Source organism: Rhinoderma darwinii, chromosome 1 (genome assembly GCF_050947455.1).
Source record: "Rhinoderma darwinii isolate aRhiDar2 chromosome 1, aRhiDar2.hap1, whole genome shotgun sequence".
In the NCBI taxonomy this organism is placed as follows: Eukaryota; Metazoa; Chordata; class Amphibia; order Anura; family Rhinodermatidae; genus Rhinoderma; species Rhinoderma darwinii.
The window spans coordinates 517,558,793-517,586,329 of NC_134687.1; the positions used below are offsets into that span (position 1 = coordinate 517,558,793).

The 27,537-nt window shown below is 41.2% G+C and overlaps 1 protein-coding gene across 8 annotated transcripts in view; it reads right to left on the reverse strand.

Moving 5' to 3' along the window:
- Positions 1–27,537, reverse strand: part of YTHDC2 (YTH N6-methyladenosine RNA binding protein C2) — a 170,047-nt gene that overhangs the window by 69,981 nt on the left and 72,529 nt on the right. For all 8 annotated transcript variants that reach the window (XM_075836597.1, XM_075836578.1, XM_075836587.1 and 5 more), the window contains 7 exons: positions 25,440–25,547; positions 20,485–20,633; positions 18,574–18,709; positions 17,175–17,301; positions 10,560–10,625; positions 10,296–10,474; positions 6,650–6,746 (listed from right to left, as the gene is read on the reverse strand). In XM_075836597.1, the coding sequence (XP_075692712.1) occupies positions 6,650–6,746; positions 10,296–10,474; positions 10,560–10,625; positions 17,175–17,301; positions 18,574–18,709; positions 20,485–20,633; positions 25,440–25,547 (862 nt within the window). The remainder of the gene's footprint in view (positions 1–6,649; positions 6,747–10,295; positions 10,475–10,559; positions 10,626–17,174; positions 17,302–18,573; positions 18,710–20,484; positions 20,634–25,439; positions 25,548–27,537) is intronic.

Sequence of the window (27,537 nt, forward strand, 5' to 3'; positions counted from 1 at the left end):
AATGCTATATGTACTTTTCACCTTCACAACCTCGTAAAATTAAATATAGATCTGAGTGTTCTTCTGGAAAACAAGTCTAAAAATAGTATTAGGGTGGCAAAAAAATACGTTAATGTTTTGGTCAAACACTTTTTTAAAAATTTAATTCTTCCATACTATGTAGGTATTTCCCTTCTCCAGCAAGTCATGACCCCACTAAACCTAAAGTATACCTAACCTTTCAGATGACTTTTCAGAATAACCTATCATATGATATGATATGAGAAATAACACTATTTCTAGCCATTATATGACTGGTATCCTGCATTTTTCTAGCAGTTTTCCTCTTGCAGCCTCTATTTCTTCATTTTCCCTGAGCTAGTGGGTGGAGACTAACTGCTATCATGTATCCCATACACAGCACACATGAAGAAGAGAACATCATGCTTCCCATCTCTTTATAGCTCACTCTCAGAAGAAGCAGCAGCAGCATGGAGCACATCGTACAGCAGTAATGAGCAGTGTAGCTGTGAATATAGCACTGGGGTGACGTATAAAAGTCACTAAGAGCTGCAGCAGCCTCTGTGTGTGTGTCTATTTCTAACTCTGCTCCCACTCCCTCCTCCCTATAGACTTCTATGGGCAGCAAGTAACCTGATCCTTCAGAGTGAGGGGGGGGGCTGATAAGTGGAGAAAGATGCATTTTGCTGTAATAAGATATATTACAAATTTTTTTTATATTCGGTTAGGCTACATTCACACGACAGTGAAAAATGCCCGTGTGACGGACGATTTTTGAACGGCCATCACACGGCCGATTTCAGAACAATGATGTTCTATGGGTGTATTCACACTGCCGTTTTTTTTAACGGCCCGTGAATATTGACCGTCAAAAATTAGGACGTCCTATGTTTGGCTGTTTTCACGGTCAGACGGCCCCCATAGAAGTCAACGGATCCATTTTTAAGGGCTGTCAATACATTTAACAACCGTTAAAAACATATCTGTGACATGGGGATTCAAGAGGCAAGGGAGCTATTGGGTCCCTTGCTGGCTATCGGAGGCGCAATGACACATACTCACCGATGCACCGCCGTCCTCTACAGGTGTGGTCTCTAGTCTCACGGGTTCTGCGAAGGCGACGAGATGACGCCATCGTGCCGCCTTCGCAGAACCCGTGAGACTACAGACCACACGTCAAGTAGACGGCGCTGTATTGGTAGGGCATTCAGGCGGAATTAAATGTCGGGTATTGTTGCTCTCACTAAAAGGGTAGTGTGGTGCTAGTACAGGGGGCATTGTTGTCAACGGAAACAAATTTTTCGGGGCTGAACTGACTTTACAGAGACAGTCCCGGAAGATTACTACAGGGATGGAGGGGGTGCTTTCTCCGGAAGGGGGTGTGTGCCATCATCTACAGGGGGTCTGTGTGCCATCATCTACAGGGGGTCTGTGTGCTATCACCTACAGGGGGGCTGTGAAACAATCATGACAATGACCTTCCTTTGGGTGTTTTCAGGGGGTTGGGACAAAAAAAAGCCACAAATGAAATTCAGCAGTTTTTTTAACGGCCATTAAAAATGGATGCAAAACTGATGTCAAACCGCCATTAAAAACGGACAGACGGACTGGAAATGGATGAAAATTTGGAGACACTAATGCAAAACAGCCATGAAAAACTTTTTTCTTACTGTCGCGTGAATATAGCCTTATACTGTTGATTTATGCAACGTTTGTTCAAACCACAGTGCCTATTTCATTGTTGTGCCATTATCTGCAAACCCCATTACGAACATTTTCTTATAGGAAAAGGAATGATTGACACTTCTGAGAGCCAATCAGAAGCCTGAATGTTTCAAATATTTTAAAATTGTACCTTCTTAGCCCACAACACAGTGGATACATTATTCTAAGTACAAAATGTGGCAGAATGTAGAGAACAGAGACAGAAAATACGTCCATTACTGATACATTATTTTTGTCAAGGCAGCAAGTCTACTCCAATTACTTGGGCCTAATACTATAACTCTGATTTATAAAAAGTTATATTTTTATTATTTTCTTTTTCATTTATTATTTTTGGTTTTTATTTGTATTTTTCGTGGATGAGGGTTTTTATGCAGAATATAACAGTGGTGCGAAAAATATACATTACATGTTTAATTTACTTTTCTCTTCCAAGACTCGGGTCTTACTCTAGTAACTTGAGATTTATTTCACAATTTTTGTTTTAAAAAAAATAAAAATGACACTTTTTTTTTTTTTTGGGTGACTAAAATACAGGGATCCACCATCCAATAAATTTAAATTCCCATTAGGCATTACATGCCTGCTCCGGCTGGTATTTTATCTAAAATAAATACTGAAACATTATTTTGCCCTCACTTTCCCCCTTTCAGTTTCCGAACACAATATTTAGTATATATTTTTGGTGGTGTACACCAGGCAAAAACCTAAAAGTCCAAGAAAGGAGGTTCTCTTTTCTTTATTAATATTATCTAGGTTATCACTGATAACGTCCTGTATTTTATACACTACAACATACTCTCTCAAGGCCTACAAATTCTTACGAAGCTTTACTCTGTCTGTGCTCATTAGGGTGTATCACCACTGCAGCTTTAATCTTCTAAAGTGAATGTCCACCATTGAACACCATTTCAGTTTTTAAATCTAAATAGGTCCATTACTCTGACCAATTTCTTAATGTAATTTTCAATTAGTTAAACGATTAAATTATAAAGACCTGCAGCGACGACTAAGGGGAGCTTAGGCATTTACAGCATACAATTTATTTATTGGACTTAACACTTTTGCTGCCAGGGGTTTATGGACATTTTGCAACTCTGGTAGCCAAGACAACTTTCACATTTGACATGTACAAATAAAACCTAAATTACAAAATAAAGATATATATTCCCAGAATTAAAAAGACTAAAAAATCTGGTTTTAAGCTAGAAATGTTAAAAGAGTAACAACCTATAAAATTCAAGGATTACACACCTTAAAAGGTTAGTGCACCCCCAAATGATATATATTTTCTGAAAGCAGAAACTATTGACTATTGCAATTTTCTTGATGTGCTATTGCCAACCATGTCCAGCTTCACTTTGTGACAACCAGGAATAATAATTAAAAATAATGCATTTTAAATGTTCAATTGCACCTTAAACTCACATACAGGTTTACACCCAAAAACATTGTAAGAATAATATACGAAGGTATAGAAAATTCATATATACCACAAACGTCTACATCAACAAGAGCTTATGCACGCAGATACGCTGAAAGACAGGCCATGCAATATTTGGCTGTCATCCACAAATGTGTTAAAAATATACACTGCGAACGGAAAACAGATACTATGCTACCAAAAAACTTTTTGGAGAGTGCACCATATGCCATGTATACAATTACAACTTAATAATTTATACACACAACCACCTTCACGCAACATTGCATCAAACAGTGATTATAAGCAAAAATTTAATGAAAGATGAAACTTTGTAACTAAAAGAGGATTTCTTGAGTACTCATCGTAAAATCCTTTTCTCATAGAGTTTATTGAGGGACACAGACCGTGAATATCGGCTGTTGCCTCTAGGAGGCGACTAAGAATTAAAAGTGTTAGCTCCTCCTGCACAGGCTATATCCCTCCTGCAGACACTGAGCTAATCAGTTTTCACAGAGTCAGTAGAAGCAACGATGAGAAGCCACCAAAAGGTAAACCATAAACATAGAATAAAACTCTTGATGGGTCGGAACAACAAACAAGGGGTACCAGTAAAAAAAAAAAAAAACTGAAAAACTAAACTGGGTGGGAGCGTTGTACCTCAATGAATTCTACAAGAAAAAGATTTTACGATAGGTACTCAAAAAAATAATTTGTCATCGTTTGTGTCATTGGGGGGACATAGCATGTGGGATGTCCTAAAGAAGTCCTCAGGGGAGGTAACAAGAAAATTGCACAACCGGTTGTCTACTCCGGGGCAGCCTGCAGAACCTAGTGGCCAGTAAAAACATCTGATATGCAAAAGTATGCAACTCATAGAACAGAATAATGTGCGGCGAGATACAGGCAACAGCTGTACACACCCATGAAGCAGGGGCCCGATGGCACGCCAGCAAAGGGGCGCTCACAGGGCTAAAGGAATGAGCTGTTAGCCGGAAAGCGAAAGCTCTGCCTTCAGTGCAATAGCTTTGGATGCTGTGCGGCAAGATGACAAGGAGAGTTGAGAGAAGAGAGCATTTCCCAGAATGAGAAAAAAAGGCCTAAAAGAAGGTGACTGCATCACTAAAAGACTAGGTTGAGGTGCCAAAGAGTTGTGAGCTGAAAATAAGAGGAGCCCATGGGTGACCCATTGGAGAGAGCAGTCCGCACGTTAGTGAGGAAACTAAGGCCAAGCCCCTAATCCAAACCATGTAAGGGGAAAGCAAAAAAAAAAAAGCAAAAAAAGAAAAACCTGCTCAATGAAAAATAGAAAGAAGGATGGAAACATTCCTGAAACTTGCGAAAACAAGACTTCCAAGTCCTGTGAAGAATATGATATGTGGAAGGTCATCTAGCCTTCAGTAAGGTTGCGTTGACTCGTTCTGAGAAACCATTAGATTTCAGGGCTATGGTATGACAGTGAGGTGCCAAAAGTAGTAACTCGAAGGGCTAGGAGGAGACTGAACCAAGAGAGAGGTCGTCTCTTAGAAGACGACGCTAGGATCAGTCGAAAAGGAAGTGAGAGACCGAATTCATCAAGGCAAGACCTGTCTCATCAGGATGATGTATGTCACGATCTGCCTGAAAATCCTAGGGAGAAGAGGATAGTGAAGGTGCACATCCACTACACCAGCCAAAGGATAAAAAGATGACTCGCCTGCTCAAGAACTCTGCTTGTCCAGTAGACCACTACTGAAATTGGGGCCACAGAGAGAGCCTAAAACCCGGCTCTCAACCCCCAATAGGATCGTGGTTGACTCTGGAAGTGCTGCTGAGCCGTAGGTCAACTTGATGGTTTAAGAAGGCGACCGCATTGGCATAGTCAGTCAGTTACAGTATAGGGTTGCACGATGCATCAAAACATTGATAATATTTCTATGCCGTGAACCCTCAAACTGTTCAATACAGTGAATTGATGTATTTAGATTTCAGCCGCACAGCTTAGTATTGTACGACATGGATTTCGTGACTAGCATGATGTGATGCGGCAGGTCGCTGCACTAATGGGAGGCGGCGCCAGTCCTGAAGACATAGAACATGGCGCGAGAACTGCAAAGCACCCCTATGTTTTCAGTCTTCAGTGCCGGCACCGCCATTCAATAGTGCACAGCTTAGTATTGTAATACATGAATTTAGTGACTAGTATGATGTGATGCGGCAGGCACTGCACTAATGAGCGGCTTCGCTAGTCCCGAAGACAAAGAACATGGTGCGTGCACTACAAAGCTCTCCTATGTTTTCTGTCTTCAGTGCCAGCGCCGCCATTCAATAATGGAGCGCTGGCCGCATCACATCATGCTGATCACGTGGGTACAGTAAGTGTGCATTCAAAGGGAAAATGAGTAGGGGACCCCCCTTTGATCGCTGTGACCCGATTGAGGAACATAACTTATATGGACAGATAGCCAGGGTCCATTGAAAGACCCCAGGGCTGTCTTACCATATTTCCTGTTGTAAGGGCATAATTAAGTATGTCCTAACAACTGTCTGTGTACTATCCGTACACAGGCTAATGTACTGGTATATAGATAAATGCCAGTACATTAAAGTTAAAATATAAAAAAGTTAAATGGATTAAAAAAAAAAGTAATGTTAAATAAAAAAAATCTGTTAAAAAAAAATAGATAAATGCACATTTTTTTTTACAATAAACATTATTAAAATAAAAGTCCCAATACATAAAATAACATACATATATTTGGTGTCGATGCGACAGTATTAACCTACACAACAAATGTATAGTGTCATTTACGATGATCGGCGTTGGCTGTAAAAAAAAATAAAAAAAAAAATAAGAAAAAAAAAATGCTTTTTTTTCTGAATTTTTGCCAAAATAAAAATGTATAGTAATTAAATGTACCAAATAACGGCACCCAAAAAGTCTCATACGGCTATGTCGAGCAAAAAAAATCTAAAAAGTTATGAATGCCAGGATGCAAAAGGAAAATAAAAAAATTATTCTGCCCTCAAGTATCGATTTGGGATCGAGAATCGCAATACTACACATCAGTATATCATTTGCAATTCTGGTATCGTGACAACCCTATTACAGTATGTGTATCAGAGCTGTGTCTTCTAACTATCCCAGCACCTGTGTGTCCATCACATGACCATGGAAAGAATTTGATCCACTGGAAGTAAACGGGACGAGTTGTAGTTTTGAAAGGCACCATTTAAAGTACTATGTAATGTACTGGAAAACTGAAAAGAAATTAGCTGTGGGGTGATAACTGAAAAAAAACTGATTCCTCCAATTTTGGGTTGTTTCCTTGTTACGGCTCAAGATGCAAATGTATGGGAACGATCAATTGTAAAAGCAAATCATAGGCCATCAATTCAAAGTCCCAGACAATCTTTTTAATTTTAATGGGATATGGTTATCTCTCACACATTAAGTCCCTTGTATTATTAATTATTGTATCTACTGCTTGAGAATATAAAGAATGCAAATATTTTATTTACCTGTGAGAATTTTCAGTAAACCTCTTGTCATCATACAAGATGTGATCTCTTAACCCTACTATTTCATCATATCCTGGGAGAAATATTAGTATGGCCCCTATGACAAGGGAAAAAACAACATGATCCAAATAAAGCTTATGCTCTTGGATATTTAACAACAAACTAATTGATACTTAATGACTAAGGCCATGCATATTACTGTAGCCATGGGCGCAGTCCGGGATTACGACACGGACAGGCCGCAGAGTGCCATCCGCCGGCCGCAATCACGGACCGTGCATACACAAGATGTGCATTCACTGCAATGAGCCCGTAACCGCAATTGCAGTCCGTAAAATGACATGTCCTATTTTTTTTTGCAGTCCGGACTCCGGCCAATGCACGAACCATGGAAACCACAGTCGTGTGGATTGGCCCATAGGATATGATGTGCCCTCTACTATCCGCAATTGCGGATAGTACACGGACGCAAATGCATGGTAGTGTGCATGAAGCCTAATTAATTGGCTTTTTTACATAACATAATAATATGACCACACATCCATAACTCCTGGCCATTGTCCCAATAACAGTAACTGACACAGTGTATAAGGGGAAATCCATTAAAAATTATGTAATAGATCCTGATCCTAGATATAATTGAGAATATCACATTGGTTAAATCGTTGACTTTTGAAATGGCATAGTGACATATCCGAAGTTTTAAACAGTGGTGGTCTGAGCACGGAGACCCCCACCAAACGCTAAAACTAAGCGGCAGAAGCATTTGGAGAGCGCTGTGCCGCTTTGTTTGTGATCAGCTTTTTTCGGAGCGGTGTACGGGCTCAACAGAACGTCTATGAGCCCGTACACCACTGACTTGGAAAGCCGATGAGAAACAAGGCTTCTTCAGCTTGGTTTCAGCGGTCGGTGGGGGTCTCAGTGTTTAGATCCCCACCAGTCAAAACTTCTGACATATCACTATGACATGTCAAAGGTTTTTTAACAGTTTAGCTACCCTTTAAAGGTTCTATAGCACTTATATCCCAAAAAGCTGCTCAGAGAATTCAGTTGTGTGCTCTTATGAGGGATTCTATTCAGGGGTTGAATAATTCTGAGACTGAAGTAGTCATTAAAAGTGACATTTTGTGTTGAAGTTGAAGAAACTAGTTGTTATATTAGTTGTGTTTAGCTTTTTAACCCCTTACCCTCCTTGCATTCTGGGCCCTAATGACCATGCCATTTTTTAAGTTTTTCCATCGTCGCATTTCAAGATCTATAACTTTTTTATTTTTGCGTCGACATAGCTGTATAAGGTCTTGTTTTTTGCGGGACAAGTTGTACTTTTTAATAGCACCATTTTGGGGTACATATAATTTATTCATTAACTTTTATTAACTTTTTTTGGGGGGGGATAGAAGAAAACCTGAAATTTCGCCACTCTTTTTTTGTGTCCTAAATCTACGCCGTTTACCGTGTGGTATAAATAACACAATAACTTTATTCAACGGGTTGTTACGATTACAACAATACCAAATTTGTATAGATTTTGTATGTTTTACTACTTACACAGTAAAAACACTTTTTTTTTACAAATTATTTGTTTTTGTGTCTCCATATTTGAAGAGCCATCGCTTTTTTTATTGTTCCGCCGATGCAGTTGTATGAGGGCTTTTTTTTTTGCGTGACGACTTGTAGCTTTTATTGGTACCATTTTGGAGTAGATGCCACTTTCTGATCACTTTTTATCAAATTTTTTTAAAGAATTAACAGAAAACAGCAATTTTTGCATTGTTTTTTTATTTTATTTTTTACGGCGTTCACCGTGCGGGTTAAATAATGTAACAGCTTTATAGTCGGGGTCGTTACGGTCGCGGCGATACCAAATATGTGTAACTTTTTTGCTTTATTGTGGTTTTTTTTAATAGTAAAGCATTTTTTTTTATTAACTTTATTCAACTTTTTTTTACTTTTTTACTAGTCCCACTAGGAGACTTCATCCGATCGCATTGAGGCTGGGTTCACACGACCACATTAACGTCCGTAATGGACGAACGTATTTCGGCCGGAAGTCCCGGACCGAACTCCGTGCAGGGAGCCGGGCTCCTAGCATCATAGTTATGTACGATGCTAGGAGTCCCTGCCTCGCTGCAGGACAACTGTCCCGTACTGTAATCATGTTTTCAGTACGGGACAGTAGTTCCACGGAGAGGCGGGGACTCCTAGCATCGTACATAACTATGATGCTAGGAGCCCGGCTCCCTGCACTGAGTTCGGTCCGGGACTTCCGGCCGAAATACGTCCGTCCATTACGGACGTTAATGTGGTCGTGTGAACCCAGCCTTATAATACACTGCAATACTTTTGTATTGAAACGGACAGGCATCTGCTAGGACATGACTCCGGCATGACCTAGCAGGCATTTACTACGGGCAGACCTTGGCCTTTATTAGGCCCCCGGCTGCCATCGGAGACACAGACACTCGGCGATCTTATCGCCGGGTGTCAGTGGGATGAGAGGGAGCATCCTCCCTCTCTCCAAAACCACTCAGATGCGGCGCACGCTATTGAGCAGCACATCTGAGGGGTTAAACGGGTGAGATCGATACTAATATCGATCTCACACGTTCGAGCAGGGATTCCCCCAGCCCTCAGCTACCTGAGAGCAGGGAGATTTAACAGCTCCCTGCTCTGTTTACTTTACCCTGATGCAGCGCCGTGAAACGGCTATTGCATCAGAATAAAGCCCACTAATGACCGCCGTGAAAAGGCTTATCGGCGGTCATTAAGGGGTTAAATTGGTCTAGTTTGATAGTTTTTTCTCAAACAGCTAAACGTTTGTAAATTTTGCTAATAAACCTAATTTGCAATGGGGGTTGAATAATTTTGATTGCAACGGTTAGTCCAGAAAAAAAATTGGTGTGGTGCTTCTTTCAAAGGGTTCTCTAGGTATTTAAAATTGATGGCTTATAACCCGCTGATCAGCTTTTTGAAGTGCTCAGGTGAGTGCCGCAGTCTCTTCAATGTTTACATGGATTTAATTTTCGTTCATACTTGTACATGCCATTACATTCATAGTGGCTGTGCAAGGTATCGCCGCACAGTCCCATTCAATTCATACGAGCGTGCGGCCCCTCGCCAATCTAATATTGTTGTCCTATTCTAAGGATAAGCCATTCATTTTAAAAACCTGGATAACCCTTTCAACTACTTCATTACCAGGGAGTTTTATTGTGGAATGAATGACCAGTGTCAAAATAGAATTCTTTTTTTCTTTTTAGCAAATAAAAGACCCTTTTCATGGTATCAGGCAGAAGCCACAAGCTTGTAGAACTTATCTAAAGAAAAACGGCAGGAAAAGGAAACGGTTTTTTTTTCACATTTGCAATGCAGTTACATCAACCAATATAACGTTCTCCAAAATGTAAATTTCGAACTGTTCGATCTGTAGCAATATTTATAGCTATGTACAGCTTCTCAACCATTTTTTTTTTTTTTTTTTTTTTAAACGTAAAAAAAATATTATTGAAAAAAATACTAATCCTTTCAAAAAGGATATACAAGTGCAACATAGTTCTCTATTCATGACAGCTTTTTTAATTCTACTAGATTTACTACATATATTTTACATTTCTATTTTAAATCATATAAAATAAAATTGCTGTACCGGAGTCAGAATTTTGGCATATATAATGAAGAATATGCATTATTAGGTCAAGATCCACTTTTTCATCATCAAAACTGTAGTGGTAAGCTTTGAGAAGCTCTTGTTCCTCCACACTCAAGCTGCTGCTTTCTGCCTGCACCAGGGAACTTTCATCTAGAGTGCTAGGTTCCAAGGAAGCACTACACAAGAAAAAGGGACAACTCATCAACAAATATATATGAGGAGGATATAAGAGAAAACTTAGATCTGGTGAATCTGATTTACCTGTATGATTCCAAGAGGTCAACAACTTCAGACTGTTTAAAGTGTCTCGCCCAGTCCAGAGCAGTCCTAGAACATTAAAAAATCAATTTGGAAATAAACTTGCATTGCTTCCGTAGACATATAATCTCAATTAACTAGAACAACTGCTACACTTACAGAATGCAGGTACTGTGAAAAGACAGAGGTCACTGATAAATAGAGCAGCTTTTATAATATTAGTTTTCATTGCGCTGCTGCCGATACTGGTATGTGAAACCTATTTGACTATCTTCCAGTTGACAACATTTTTCACTTGATGGTAGAAGGTGCTTACATTTTCTACTTTTTTTATGTAAAAGTTCAGATATTTAACAAATTTTGGGAATAAAGGTGGCCCCCACAGGACTTGCGTCAATGCAGTCTGGGATAAGTTTCAGGGTTAAAGAGGAACCATTTCAATATGTCCTTGGGGAGAGATGGCATGTCTCCTGCTCTTACTTGACTTTGTTTTCCTTGTTTTAGGTTTGAGAGCCAAATAATACATTTCTATTGAGTTTTAAACAGCCTGGATTTAGATACTGGGTTCTCCCAGCAAGTTTTTACACCGACAGCGGTTGCAGGTTATCAGAGTTAGGGCTTATTCAGACAAACGTATAATACGTCCGTGCTACGCAGGTGATTTTCACGTGCGTCGCACGGACCTATGTTAATAAATAGGGCCGTTCAGACTGTCAGTGAATTTCACGCAGCGTATGTCCGCTGCGTGAAACGCACGACATGTCCTATATTTGGCCGTGCTTCGCGCAGCACACACCCATTGAAGTCAATGGGTGCGTGCAAATCGCGCTCGGCACACGGAAGCATTTCCGGGTGCCGCGCGTGATTCGCGCAACAGTAGTAAAATGAATGAATGAAAACAGAAAAGCACCAGGTGCTTTTCTGTTTACAAACATAAAAACAGAGTGTCATCATGATGCCGGCTCCGCGAAAATCACGCAGCCGCGCATCATATGCTGATGACACACAGACTTTTTACGGAACCTTTTGCGTGCGCAAAACGCACACGCTCGTGTGAATCCGGCCTTGGTAAATGCTACGGATGCGGTTTTCTAAAGAACTGGTAAAAAAAAAAAAATTACAATTTACATTTGGCCTTGGATTGTAAATTATCCAGGATTTTGGTCAATTAATCTTTCTTGGTTTTGTTTACTATTTAAAATGATATATTTTTACTTCCAGTAACTTCTTATATATATTTTTTTTCACTTACTTTTTTGAATATTTATGGGGGCAGCAATCTTTTATAGAACTGTTATTTAAAGCTGTGAACGACAGTTCTATAAAATGCCTTGCTGAAAACTTTGGGCTTAACAGAATAGGGACAGAAGGTGACCCTTATCTCTTAGGCACTTTTCACACTGCATTTATGGTCTATGTTTGACGTATATACCTAATAAAAGCTCCCTTCGGAAACGTTAAACAGAGGCTGTGATGGGTGCCTAATAAACTATTATGGTATCCGTCTAACAGATAAGCCATGAAAAGTTATTGAAAAGCTCATGACTTATAAAAGATGACTTACAGTTGCATCCATTAACCATAGACAACCATGGTAAAAAAAAACAACACACAATTTAGTTGTCTATGTCAGGGCCTAATAGGCTGTCTGGCAGTACAACACGGACAGGCATAATACACTGCACTGCATAAAAAAAATAAAAAAAACACGCACAGGGCTCCCAAGTCCACTATGTGCCACTTCAATCATTCTCCATGGGACTACCAGAGAAAGAGAACACAGTACTTGGCTATCACTGGAAGCACCATCAAAAAGTAATAATGCGACAACGTGCATACATGACCGCCGCTCCGTTCATACAGGGGACTTGGGAGCCGATTCGCTGGATCGGTGGGTGTCTCAAGCGATCAAACAATTATTACCTATCCTGTGGATAGGTGAGAAGTTGTTTGGGTGGGATAAACCCTTTAAACCCGTCCCGACATTTGACGTATGGATACAACATGGAAAGGTAGTGCTTCCTGCATTTGGCCGTATCCATATGAGAAATGGTGGACACCGGTTCAGAAGTCGGTGCCAAAATCCCCGGGTGTCGAATGTATGTTACAGCTGAAACCCTGGGGTAATGGCGGGGACCGAAGTTTGCTCCGATCACTGCCATTAACCCCTTAAATGCAGCGGTCAAAAGCGATCGCTGCATTTATGGGGTTTGCAGCTTATCGGCACCCCAGAAATTAAATTGCCGGGATTCCCGTGGCTGCAAAGGCAACCGGAGGCCTAACACTAGCCTCCCGGTATGCCTATTACGGAGGCCTTTCAAGCCCCGCCCAGAGGTCAGGCCTAAAAGTCTTCCGTAGCCGCCGGCAAGATGGCGCCAGCTCAGGAGCTGAGCCAGCGTCATCAGTGGTGGATGTCAGCTGTATGTTACAGCTGACATCCACCTGTAACGGCAGGAACCGGAGCTAGCTCCGATTCCTGCCATTAACCCCTTAGATGCAGTGATCGAAAGTGATCGCTGCATCATAGAGGTTGGCAGCAGATCGTCAGCCCCGCCATGCAATTGCAGGGCTTCTCACTGCTGCTATGGCAATAGACGGCATAACAATAGCCTCCTGCTCTGCCATTACGGAAGCCGATTAGGCCCTGTCCGGAGGCAAAGCCTGATTGGCTTGCTGTCAATGAATGACTGACAGATCTAATACATTGCACTACATAGGTAGTGCAATGTATTAGAAAAAAAAAAAATCTGACAGTTGGACCTTCAAGTCCCCTAGTGGGACTAAAGAAAAGTGAAAAAAAATTGAAAAAAAAAAAAGTTGTAGAAAATGTAATAAAAATTTCAAGTAATAAAATAAAACACAATCGCCCCTTTTCCCTTGTCAAGTCCTTTATTATTGAACAAGAAAAACAATAAACCATACATATTTGGTATCGCCACGTCCGTAACGGTCTGAACTATAAAAATATTATCTTATTTATTCCACGCGTTTTTTACAGAAAACGGTAAAAAACAATGCCAGAATTGCCGTTTTTTGGTCACTTTGCCCTACAAAGATGGGAATAAAAAGTGATCAAAAAGTGGCATGTATCCAAAAATGGTACCTATAGAAACTATAGCTCTCCTCGTACAAAAAGAAGCCCTCATACAGCAAAAAAAATGTAAAAGTTATGGATCTCACAACATGGCAACAGAAAAAATGCATTCTTTTTACAAAAGTAATTTTATTGTGCAAAAAGTTGGAAAACATAAAAAAGTGTTATAAATTAGGTATCACCGGAATCGTACTGACCCGCAGAATAAAGTTAACATGTCATTTATAACGCATGGTGAACTTTGTATAACAAAAACTATAAACTATGCCAGAATTGCTGTTTTTGGGTCACCTTGCCACCCAAAAAAGTGTGACCAAAAAGTCACATATACTCCAAAATCGTACCAATAATAAATACAGCACGTGCCGCAAAAAAAACAGCCCTCATGCCACTACGTCTATGAAAAAATAAAATTAGTTAAGGCTCCAATAAGTCAGAAAATAAAAAAAATGCAGTTGTCCAGGCCTGAGGCGAACATTTGTTCTGTTTCAAGAGGCGATTTATCAAGGCCCTAAAAATAGGGAACCAGGAAGGGTAGGGCCCAAACATATCTGCTAGAAGCGACGGTGCCCGTATTATACCAGGACAACACTTTCCCAGCAAAATTCCCCAAACTGCAAAGGTGCGAAGTGTGGACCAAAAGGGGAAAAGAAAGGACGCCATATAGCAGTGCGACACGGGCCTGTGCAGAAAGGATTGCTTCACAGCGTAACACACATCTATGGATCATTTTATTGTTTTTTTTTTACCCCATTATTATACCACCTGACTATGCCCCTGATGTACTCTGCCCAGCTTACATGTACCCCACATTATAAACTTAAATACCACTAAAACTCCAAACAAAACTTACCAAGCAAAATGCCAAATGGCACTCCCTTCCTTCTGAGCCCTACAGTGTGCCCAAACAGCTGTTTACTTCCACATATATGGCATTGCCATACTCGGGAGAACCCTTTTTAAAAATTTTGGGGTGTCTCCAAATGGCACATGCTGGGAACGACATATTTGTTACTGAAATGGCATATCTAGAAAAGAATGTACATTTTTACTTTGCACGATCCGTGGCACAATCATTTATGGAAAAGACCAGTGTGTTGAAAATGCTCACTACACCCCTTAATAAATGCCTTGAGGGGTGCAGTTTTCAAAATGGGGTCACTTCTCAGGGGTTTCTTTTATTATTTCACATCAGAGCTTCTGAAACTTTGCAAATCTCCAACTTAGGCCTCAACTTCTAATTGTACTCTTTCACTCTTGAGCCTGGTCGATAGTCCAGGCAAAAGATTAGGGCCACATGGAGGGTGATTCTAAAACTGGGAAACACAGCATAATAATTAGAGAGCTGTCTTGTTATGGTGGCACAAGCTGGGCACCACATATTGGCATATCTATGGAAAAATTGCCATTTTCACTCTGCAACATCGAGTGTACACTAATTTCTGTAAGACACATGCAGGGTTAACTTGCTCACTACACCCCTAAGTGAATACGTTGAGGGGTGTAGTTTACAAAATGGGGTCAATTCTGGGGCGTTTCCACTGTTTTGGTCCCACAGGGGCTTTGGAAATGCGACATAGCGCCCAGAAACCAATACAGCAAAATCTGCACTCCAAAAGCCAAATAGCTCTCCTTCCATTCGGAGCCCTACTTTGTGCCCAAACAGCAGTTTATGATCACAAATGGGGTATTGCCATACTCGGGAGAAATTGTTTTAGAAATGTTGAGGTTTCTTTTTTTCCTTTATTTGTTAAGAATATGAAAAATTTAGCTAAAGCTACGTCTTATTGAAGAAAAAGGATTGTTTTTATTTTCACTGCCCAATCCTAATAAAATCTCACTACACCCCTAGATTAATTCCTCAAGGGGTGTCGTTTCCAAAATGGGTTCACTTGTGAGGGGTTTCCACTGTTTTGGTCCCTCAGGGGCTTTGCAAATGAGACATGGCCTCCGCAAACCATTCCTGCTAAATTTGAGCTCCAAAAGCCAAATGGCACTCTTTCCCTTCCAAGCCCTGCCGTGTGTCCAAACTGCCATTTATGAAAAAATGTGGGGTATTGTTTTACTCTGGAGAAATTGTTTTACAAATGTTGTAGTGCTTTTTTTCTGTTAGGGTATGTTCACACGCTTAACAAAAAACGTCTGCAAATACGGAGCTGTTTTCAGAGAAAACAGCCTGTAATTTTCAGACATTTTGAAGCTGAAAATGGAGCTTCTTTTAATTTGTAGCTTCTTTTCAGGCGTTTTTTGAGGCGTTTTTCATAGTGTTCAATGGAAAATCAGATACAAAAAAACGCCTCAAGAAGTGACATACTACTTCTTTTTACGGAGTGTCTTTTAAAACCGAGGCGTAAAAAGACGCCCCGTATGAACTAAATGCTCTTTTTCCCATTGATTTCAATGGGCAGATGTTTGTAAGCGTTCAGCTTGTTTTTTGAGGCGTTTTTTGAGGCGTAAACGCCCCAAAATACGCCTGAAAACACTGCGTGTGAACATTCCCTAAGTCCTTGTGCAAATGAAAACAAATTAGCTAAACCTACAATTTCTTTGAAAAAAATTTAATTAAATTTTTCACGGCCTACTTACTATAATTTCTGCAATAAACCTGTGGGGTCAAAATGCTCACTATACCCCCAGATAATTTCCTTGAGGTGTGTAGTTTCCCAAATGGGGTCACTTTTGGGGGATTTCCACTGTTTTGGCACCGCAAGAGCCCTTCAAGCCGGACATGGTGCCTAAAATATATTCTGATAAAAAGGAGACCCAAAATCCTCTAGGTGCTCCTTTGTTCTGAAGCCGATGCTTCAGTCTATTACCACACTAGTGCCACATGTGGGATATTTCCTAAAACTGCAGGACCTGGGCAATAAATATTGAGTTGCGTTTCTCTGGTAAGACTTCCTGTGTTACAAAAAAAAGTGGATTAAAAATTAATTACAGCAAAAAAAAACGAAATTACTTCGCTTTAATTCCTATAAAACGTCTAATGGGTTAAGAAATTTTGTAAACGGTTTTGAATACTTTGAGGGGTGCAGTTTTTAAAATGGGTTGACTTATTGGGGGTTTTTAACATATAAGGCCCTCAAAGCCACTTCACAACTGAACTGGCCCCTGTAAAAATAGTCTTTGGAAATTTTCTTGAAAATGTGAGAAATTACTGCTAAAGTTCTAAGCCTTGTAACGTCCTAGAAAAATAAAAGGATGTTCAAAAAACTATGCCAATCTAAAGTAGACATATGGGAAATGTGAAATAGTAACTATTTTGTGTAGTATTCCAAAGTTATTACCACTAAAGTGAAACATGTTTAAAAATGAGGCTCTGTCAGGAAGGTCAAAAATGGCCAAAGCGGGAAGGGGTTAAAGGAGCAAACAATGCATTGATGAGGATGTAAAGTTTATGCCATGTATTTCATAAGCACAATAAACATTGCTCAGAAGGACAACTGCTGCAAACATTTTTAAATATTGGCACTATCTGTGGATCTGGTAATGTGAATAAAAATAATACAGGAAAAGGTAATTACCATCCATTTGAAGCTTTGTTGTGGACATTGGCTCCCATGCCAATAAGCTGCTCCAACTGACTTAAAAAGCCTTGCCCAGCAGCCACCATTAATGGAGATGCACTTGTTCCACTGTGTTTGTAGTCGACTAGGCAAAATACATTGGACAGAAGTAAAAACAATGTGGTATTTTGTGTGTAAATACATTTAAAGGGGTTTTCCCACGAGAGACATTTATGATACTTTCACAGGATATGTCATAAATGTCAGATAGATGCGGGTACCAGCTCTGGGACCCGCACCTATCTCCAGAACGGGGCCCCCTAAACCCTGTTCAGCCGCTGTGTGTTGCGGCTGAATGAGGCGTTGTCCCCTTTAAGATCTGCATTGTGGCTTCCGTTCTAGTGTATCCGTCAGAGGACCACAAGAACTGAAGTTAAAGTTTATGTAAAAAAACGTCCATTTCAAAGCTCATTTGGAAATATATATATATATATATATATATAAATAAAATAGCTCATAACTTGGCCAAAAATGAACATTTTCAAAAAAAACAAAAAAAAACGGTATTGTTCTCTATATTGCAGTGCTGATCACATGCAATAGGAGATAGGGATTTGAGAATCTGGTGACAGAGCCTCTTTAACTGATGACAAACTGACTAAAACGGAAAAAAGAGAGTCTGTTTTTTTGACGGAAGCGGTAAACTGATCCGTCAAAAACAAACATGTTTTACCTTCCGTTGCATTCGGTCTGATATCAGTCAGTCTGTCAGTTTTTTATTTTATTTCAACGGATCCACTAGAACGGATGCCACAACGCAGATGTGAACGAAGCCTAATGCATACAATAATAATATGTACCCTACAGCTTTACAGCCCTTTCCAGTTTGGGTCAAACATACATGTTTCTGGAGAGCTGGGTCCAACAACTTTAGGCCAGGATTTAATGGTCAGAGTTATGTCTATATATCCTCCGTTAAACAGAAAAATACTTAAAAGTATACAGCAGGTAAGAAACTAAAGATTCGGTTATGATACCACGAGAAAGGGCATCTAGCAGGGAAGGGCACAATATGAATGCCTTTCCATTCGCATTGCACTAAATCAGTCCTATAATGCCCCTTTACATAATCTGGCCATACAGTCAGATGGACCTATTCAAATGGTCCCACTGAATGTAAACCCTAAACACAGTGTGAATCTAGTCTTATATTCCCTAAATTTGTATTACATGGCTTCCTCTAAAAAACTCTATTTCGTGTAATGGTCTTGTGGACCTTGCATAGACTGCATTTTAATCACCATTCCCATATGAGAAAAATCACAAATTTGCATAATGGAGGACTCCGTAAGAAAAAATTACCATGTATGAGACTAACTTAACAATATAAATATCGATAAACAAGATGGAAACTTACCACTGACATTTTCAGTCAATATCAATTGGAAAAGTTGAGCAAACGCATCTACGTCTTTGTGAAGCCAAATATCAGAGAGACAAGAGTCCATTTCCTTTATTAGCCAGGGCTCCAGACAATTCACGTCCTTCTCAATCTTAAAGCACAGAGATAAAAATTATAAAAAAGCAGTAGTCAAAGCAAGCAAGCGGCTGTATGTATGCCTTTTAATGAAAATACAGTACTTGTAAGGTTCCCTATGCAGAGAAGGGGAGAAGCTGTATGACTCTCTGATTGGACAGCGTCATACAGAAAACACAAATACCACCCACAGAGAAAGAGCAGTGTTACCGCCCGTTTGGCTAGTAAAGCCTCATTTGCATATTTAGAAATAAACACAACTTTTAAAATAATAAATGTTTTTGGATACAATTTTCACTGGAATTATCAGTGTGACAGCGCCTATTAGATTAGTTAGGAGATAGGGTATTACTGAACTAGTGACAGATCCTCTTTAAACTATTCAAGTGGCCGTGGCGCTCGTCGCCCTTAGTCAGCTGATCGGTGGGGGTGCCGAGAGTTGGACCAACAACGATTTGATATTGATGCCCATTTTAAGGATAGACCATCAATGTAAAAGTCCCGGAAAACCCCTTTAAATTGCAATCCCTTAAATTGTCGGGTTATTACAGCCATCGTCCATCCAGAATGTTGGACCTTGGTGTTAAAAGGTGGACGTTCCCATTAACCCCTTGCTACTGCAGCCATTTTTATTTTCGTTAATACTTTCCCATTTTCCAAGAGCCATAAAAATTTTATTCTTCCGACTGTTTTTTTGCAGGGTGCAGTTTCTCACGGCACCATTAATTGTACAATATAATGTACTGGGAAAACCATTGTTTTTTGGGTTTCATTTTTGAGGCGTCAATACGATTACAGTAATACCAATGTTATATTTTTTTTAATGCTTTTCTACTATTGCACATAACAAACGAATTGGTGAAAAAATAGTTTTGTGTTGCCATATTCTAAGACCCATAATGTTTTTATTTTTCAGTCGATTGAGTTGTGCGAGGGCTTCATTTTGAGCTGTATTTCTTTGTTGGTACTATTTTGGGGTACATGCAACTTTATGATCACTTTCCATTCCATTTTTTGTGGGAGGCAAGGTCACCAAAAAAATATTAATTCTGTCGTTTTAAATTTGTTTGTTTTTTTACGCCGTTCAACATGCGGGGTTAAATAATGTTATATTGTAATAGTCCAGACTTTTACGGATTCGACAATACCAATTATTTTATTTATTTTTTTCTTACTTCTGTTATTAGACACCCAAGATGACTTAAACAACGGATCGTTGGACTGCTTGAACAATATACTTCAAAACTTTTGTATTGAAGTACATTGTGTTTTTTACTGGATGCTATTAAGCCCTGCCTCTAGCAGAGGTTAGTAGAAGCACAAAAATGGCAGACCTGGGGGGCATTCAGTAGGCTCCAGGCTGCCATGACAACTATCAGTACCTCACTATCGCATCAAGGGGTGACGATGTGCCAACAGAGTGGACCGCACATCCTTTTTAACGGCTTAGATGCTGCAGTCGCTATTGACTATGCCATCTAAGTGGTGAAACAGCCTGTATCGGAGTTATCTCCAATCCCGGCCGTTGCAGTAAGATGTCGGCTGTAACATACAGCCGACATCTGCTGATCATGGAGCAGGATCAGTCCATGAGCCTGCTCCATACTCACCATTCCCGGCTAGGACGTAACTGTACCACAAATGTTGGGAAGAGATTAAACTTAGAAGAAACATGGAAATCAGAAGAAATTATTTTTGCATGAAGCCAGCATACACTTCAAGAAACAAAACTTTATAAAAACAATTTCGTTTTATTTAGGCTGACTAAGAAAGAAAATAGTTACACCATACCAGCTCACTGAATACAATGTCCTCTTCATCATCCAGCAAATCATAATCCTCAGTGATGTTAGTAATGCTTCTCTGCCTTTGGGTGTCGCTCATTATGCTGTTCTCTTTTACTGAATGCCATTCAGACAGGCTTGTCTTCTGCTTTTCCTCTGGTAATATGGCATACACATTGTTTTAGAAACAAACCACGTTGTATATGTATGTGATACATGTAACAAACCTTCCTTTCCCTCCTGCAGTGATCCTCGTCTCATACATTGTGGCACATTCAACTCACTCTCCACCTCCTCCTACTGTGTGAGATCGTTCTCTCCTACACTGAGGTAGACCACTTCTTCGTACCCCTCTCACTATTCTAGGCTGTAATGCCTCCTCAAGGTCTCCCTTTCTCCCGGCTGCTGAGTTGTTTTTCTCAATCACTTATCACTAAGAGAGGATGCAGCTGCAGGATTAATAAGGAAAACGGTTTATGTACTTAGGAGCATAAGGTTACGTATTGTGTCATCCGCGGGCCGTCCGCAATTCACGGGCCGTGCACACATTGATTTAAAATGCGGCCCGTAAAATGACTTGTCCTATTTTGCGGTCCGGGGAAACCATGGCCGTGTGCATGGGCCTATAGAAAAGAATGGGTCTGCAATTCATCCTAATTTTTTTGGATGAATTGCGGATGCAAAAACACATTCGTGTGCATGAGGCCTAATAGTTAAAAAATGTTGGGACCTCCGACAGGATATACCTCTCCTACAGACACTGTAGGAGAGGTATATCCGGACGAAGGCATTCCGCCGAAACGTGCGTCAGGTCTGACGTTCTCTCTCTGCAGAGTGTTTAACATGGGTATGTTCCTTTTAATTCTCAGTGTGCAGCTCTGTTTAGGCCTTTCATGATTATATTTCCTTGTCACTTGAGCATCACACTTTTTTTTTTTTTTTTTACAGTGCTACACCTCACTGTGGTCTTACATGGTCCTTTAGATAGATTGACACTTTATATGCATATTTCTACATTGTTCATGCCCTCTTTCTTGCTTAATTGCTTGCATATGTTCTCTGCATTGACAGACGTTTTTATTCATGCTTTGCATGATTCATCTTTTATTATTTTCGTTATTTCCAATAAAATTTGCATTTTTCTATCATATATGTGTTGTGCTAATTGTACCCAGCATTCTCTAGGTTGTTAAGGTGGGAGTAGGAGACCACTTTGGGGAAAAAAAGGAAGGTACCATACGTAGTATTGAAATATCCTGATGCAAAGTTAGGAACAGGGAATAAGAAGACAGGACTGTCAGTTCAGAAACCCTCTGGTTAAAGGTCACGGCCACAAGGAACACCACTTACTTGATGAGGAGACGTAAAGAAGTGGGGTCCCATAGGGGGGAACTGCATCAGAAACCCATTGCAAGAAAAGTTCTAACATCAGACAGACACCAGTGACCTGGTGAAGATTATAGATAATGCAGACACCTGCCCTTTAAGGTATCTCAGGGCAAGACTGCGGTCAAGAGAGATGATCGAATCGTTGACAGAGAAAAAACTAATGGAGGAAGATTCCGATCCTTACACCAGTGTAGGTAAGTCTTCCACATACGGTGGAAAGTATGATCACTGTCCCGAGAAGCCCATGGTCTCAAAACTGTGGCTTCAACAGCCACGTCGTTAAAAGCAGCAACTATAAACTCTGGTGGAAGAAAGTGCCCTCAGAGAGCAGATCGAGCTGGAGGAGCAATGGCCAGGTTAACGTCGACCAGCAGAGGCATCACGTTGGCGTACCATCAAGAACGCAGCCAATGCAGGGCCACGAGGATGGTGGGAACGCTCTCTGCCTTGATCCTCCTGAGAAGAGGTAGAGCAGGGTAGAGATAAATCAGGATGAATTGGTCCAATGGAGCCACTACAGCGTTGAATGCGCATGCTTCGGGGTCTCCACCCGATCACAACTGAGGAAATCCGCGAGCAAATTGTTAGCCCCTGGGATAATCACTGAAGAGGCAAGGAACATGGAGCTCTGCCCACTACATGATTTTTGTGACTTGAACCACTGCTGCTGAAATCTTGTTCGTCAATGGTGATTTAGATAGGCTACTTCTGTGACATGGTGTGTCCGATTCAGCTTGGCAACTGGCCAGGAGGGTCACCCAATATTGGAGACAAAGAAGGATTGTCCTCAATTCCAAGCCCTGAGCAGTGAAGTACTGGAATGCCATGGTGCCGAGGACTTTCACAAAGAAGCGGAGAGAGGTTGGGATCCTCCTTCAGCAGAGCCTAAACCACCTATTGCAGGACTGACAATTTCTTCTGAGTAAGTAACACCCTTGCTAACAGGGTGTCAAACGCCACACCTAGAAAGGTAATCCTTTGAAAAGTGGACAGGCAACAGTGGTTAATTATCCAGTTGAATCGAGTCAGGGTATTCAGTGATCTGGAGATTTGTCAGGTTGTCCTCCCTGGACGGAGATTTCAAATATCAGAATGTCGTCCAAGTAGAGGACGACTGAAACATCCTTGGAGCGAAGAAGCGCCATAACCACAAAGAGGAGACCTGGTGAAGAACTGTGGGGCAGTTGTCGGCCGAACGGGAGTGCCACATATAACTGCAAAGCGCAGGAAATGTTGATGGTACAGGCAAACGTGGGAGGTGCGCGTCCTTTATGACCATTACGATAGAAACTTCCCCTGGTCCATAAAGGAGATCACCAATCGGAGTAACTCAATTCGGAAATGCAAGACCTTGACGTAGGAATTCGAACGCTTGAGGTCCAAGATGGGATGAACTAAACCATTCCTTATTGAAACAACAAAGATATTGGTGTAAAAGCCTTGATATCTCTGATCTGAAGGAGCAGGGATAACTACTCCTAGACTCAAGGGTCTACTGCCTGAAAAAGGTGGCTGCTCTGGAGGACGACGGTGGAGGCATTGACTGAGAGAATCGGTCGGGTAGCAGGTGGACAAACTCTATTTTGCACCTGGAGGATATGACTTCCCACATCTAGGCAACCAATATGTAAAAGAGCCAAACATCCTTGAAGCCTGCCCCCCCCCCCCCCACTCAAATCTCTTTAATCTTCATGCCAAGCTGGTCTTACCAGCTCTGAATTTCATGGCCTGCAAATGGGGCTTAAAAGAGGACTAATGCGTGGAGTCCAGATGGGATGGTTGTCTAGTTGCTTGAGGACTGCGGAATTTAAGAGAAGGCTGAAAACGAGATCCCAGTTTCCAAGAGGTTGTGAAACAACTGATCTTGATCGGAGGTAGATGAGAGCTCTTCTCACCGGTGGTTTCCAAAATTATCTTATTCAGACGTGTCCCAAACAGCCGTGAACCTGCAAAGGAAAGTCAGTTGGGGCTCTGCTAACCCAAGCAAGGCCTAGCCATTAGTTTCAAAAGAGGACCTACAGTAGGACTCTTTGCCCATTTGAAGGAGATCACTAACGCAAAGGGATACAAAGGATGCAACCGAGAATTATGAGAGAATTTCTTGTCAGCGTGTTTCCATTCTTCGGAAACTACCTCCTTCAACTCTGAGTGAGAAGAAAAAAAACTTGTGGGACCGTTTAGGTCAGTGAAAAAATAATTCCCCTGATGAGGGGGAAGACTGCGTCTGTGACCTTTAAGATCTCTCAGACCACATTAATGAGACTGTCTACAGTAGATGACAGCTTGAAAGACTACATTTCTTCCAACTCAAAGTTATAATGAGAAATTTCTCCATCGGACAAGACCTCCCTGGCAGACTGCTCCCCCGGGGAGAGCCAGAAAATCCAACCCATTTTGGGGGATTGCCAAGTGAGGAGGACATGGATGGAGAGTCCAGTAAGGGCTAGTCAGAAAGGCAAACCAGGGTGCTCATCATGGATTCAGTGACATTAGTGAGGTAACTGATGGCCCGGGAAAGGGAATGAGCCCATTTCGGTCACCTCAGCACTAAGCATAGGCAACGCTGAGAGTGGTGGAGCCACAGATGCATCATATAGAGGACTAGACAGAACACATATTTTAGGCTGCATTGGGAGCAAGCATAATGAGTTACAAAAAGGTTGTCTGCCGAGAGTAGTCTGACACGGCAGAAGAGGGTCGCCACGTTTCACTTTATAAAAAAGAAAAAAAAAGGAAAAATGGTGGTGACAAGGAGTCCATTAAGATACTGCAAAAGGCAAGACAGTTACTCCCCTAATAAAGGGGGTAATGGACGCCTAGTGTTACCTAGGTTCTGCTATGCAAAATACCCCTAACTGAAAAGTAACTGTCTCCAAGTCAGAGGAGGGGGCATGTGTAAAATATTTGAACAAGGACTGATCCTACCCAAATCCAGCGACTGTCCTAGTACCAACAGCAGCAGTGTGCAGCAGGAGGTCCTGTGTCCCCGCCTCATCAGAGTGACTGAACAGTGGTAGAGCGGGAGAAAAAGACCGACCCGCCCACCACGTGCCGCAATTGGATGCCAACAGTCATGTGGTGACTGTGCACCAATCGCTGGCCATGAAACGCAGGAGGGGAGGGGCTAGGATGGTGACCAGAAAGTGGGGCTGCTGTGGGCTGAGAGCGGCTCACGGATGCATGTACTGTCTGTGCAATTTTTTAGGAGATACGCCAGGACCGGGCTTACCATACTTACACCCAATGGAAGGACACTTTCACTCCCTATATATAGGGGACAAGAAAGGACACCTCCTCCGTGTGCCAACCCCTGACGAAGTAGGACACTTGTGGGGAGCAGAGACAACCAGCTGTATTATCAGGAGCATCTGCCACCTAAGGACACTAAGCTAAAACTGAAGTGGCTCAGTGTCTGTAGGAGGTGTATATCCTCTGGGATGGGCCAATACTTTTTAATTCTTCGTGTCAAGCCTCCTAGTGGCAACAGCATATACCCACGGTCTGTGTTCCCCAATGAGACAAAAGGGAGTATTTCACGCAGTAAGAAAGCTAAGCTCAATTTATTGTACTTACCACACTGTTTTTCTGTCTTATATTTAAGCATATCCTTATTTGTGTAGGACGTAGTTCCTAAAATATCTTCTAAAAACATTTCTTTCACTTCAAAGGGTCGTCCTTGTACTTAAAATGACAGAAACATAATAGTGATGATGTTAAAAATAAAAATAAACTTTTTAGAAATACAATTTTAAAAAGGATTCGACCTAAGTAACGAATCTGATCCATCCTTGGTTCTAAATATATGACTTGTGCATGGATAATATGGCTGTCAACACGAGCCCTTAATTTGATGGGAGGGGGCAAATATATTTTCTGTTAAAACTTTGACACAGCTGTGTCTTAGTTATACCTGTTTCTGTAAAAGACGGGTAACAATTAATATGGTCACAAATATGGCTTTAACAGAAGTAATCATCCAGCTTTCCCAGATTTTTTAAGGGGTTGTCAACTTTGCACAATCCCTTTTTACTCAAAGGGTTCACCAACCCTAAGCTGATCAGATGGTGACCCATTTCTGGGAACCCAGCAATCAGCTATAATCTGATGGGGAATCGAGCAGAAAGTATTTTCCCTGCAGCACCACCACTGAAGAAATGATGCATTTCGCAATTCACATTGAAATCAATACACTAATACCAATATATACATTGTACAGTATTTTCTGGTTTTCTTCCATCATGTGCGTTCTATAGTGTAAAAAAAATATAGGAAGTTGTCACTTAGCTTTCTCAGAATCCTATATAACGAAGTACAGGAATAGCAATTTTAACAACTTGCCAGTTGAAATTTACTGTTAATTCTTTTAATTTAGTTATGTATTTTTTTATTTTAGGAGAAAATTCTCTCTAGATGATGTAGGTATCACTACAGCAAAGCATAATAGTTGGGGTACAGCAATCATGATTATTGTGCTTAATAGGACTTTAGAACCTGTAAGCAAACTACAGTATTTTTGTGAAAATAGGTCTGTCCATAAGCAACACTTCCAGTTATGAAACAAGGATATATGTATACAAGCTGACACATCATAGAAGTCTTATCAAAGAGATTGTCACCTCCAAAAATCCCCTTAAACTATAGTAATTAGTAAATAGCTTAACTAGAATTCCAAATCTGTAATTTTAATCTTACTTAGGCCTCATGCACACGACCGTGCTCGTAATTACGACTCTTAATTACGAGCACGGCCGGCCACGGGCAGCCGGCCGTTTTTCCGAGCCGTGCTCCCATTATAAAGTATAGTAGCACGGCCCGTAAAATAAAAAAATAGAACATGTTCTATCTCTTTAACGGCACGAGCACCTTCCCGTAAGAAAACAGGAAGGTACCCGTGGCCAACAGAAGTCTATGGGCCCGTTATTTCGGGTCGTAATTACGACCCGTAATAACGGGTGTTTTTACGGTCGTGTGCATCAGGCCTAAGGCTAAGTTCATATCTCGTTTATACTGTACGTCGGACGTGAACATTTTGACATGAAAAAACTGTGTCAAAACGTGTACCACAGCGTGTACTGAGTTTTATGCCCTAAGGCTACATTCACACGACAGTGGAAAAAAAATGGCCATCAAAAACTGATCAACTGTCCATTTTTCATCAGTGTGTCTCTAAATTTTCATCCATTTCCAGGCCGTCTGTCCGTTTTTGCATCTGTTTTTCATGGCCGTTAAAAAAACAACTGATGAATTTCATTTGTCAGGCTTTTATTTGTCCCAACCCCCTGAAAACACCCAAAGGAATGTCACATGTTCACCTAGGCATTATTCACAGCTCCCCTCTAGATGATGCCACACAGCCTCCCTGTATTTGACGCCACACAGCCCCGATGTAGAGGACGCCACACAGCCCTTATGTAGAGGACGCCACACAGCCTCCATGTATTTGACGCCACACAGCCCCGATGTAGAGGACGCCACACAGCCCTTATGTAGAGGACGCCACACAGCCCTTATGTAGAGGACGCCACACAGCCTCCCTGTAGATGACGGCACACAGCCTCCCTGTAGATGACGGCACACAGCCTCCCTGTAGATGACGGCACACAGCCTCCCTGTAGATGACGGCACACAGCCTCCCTGTAGATGACGGCACACAGCCTCCCTGTAGATGATG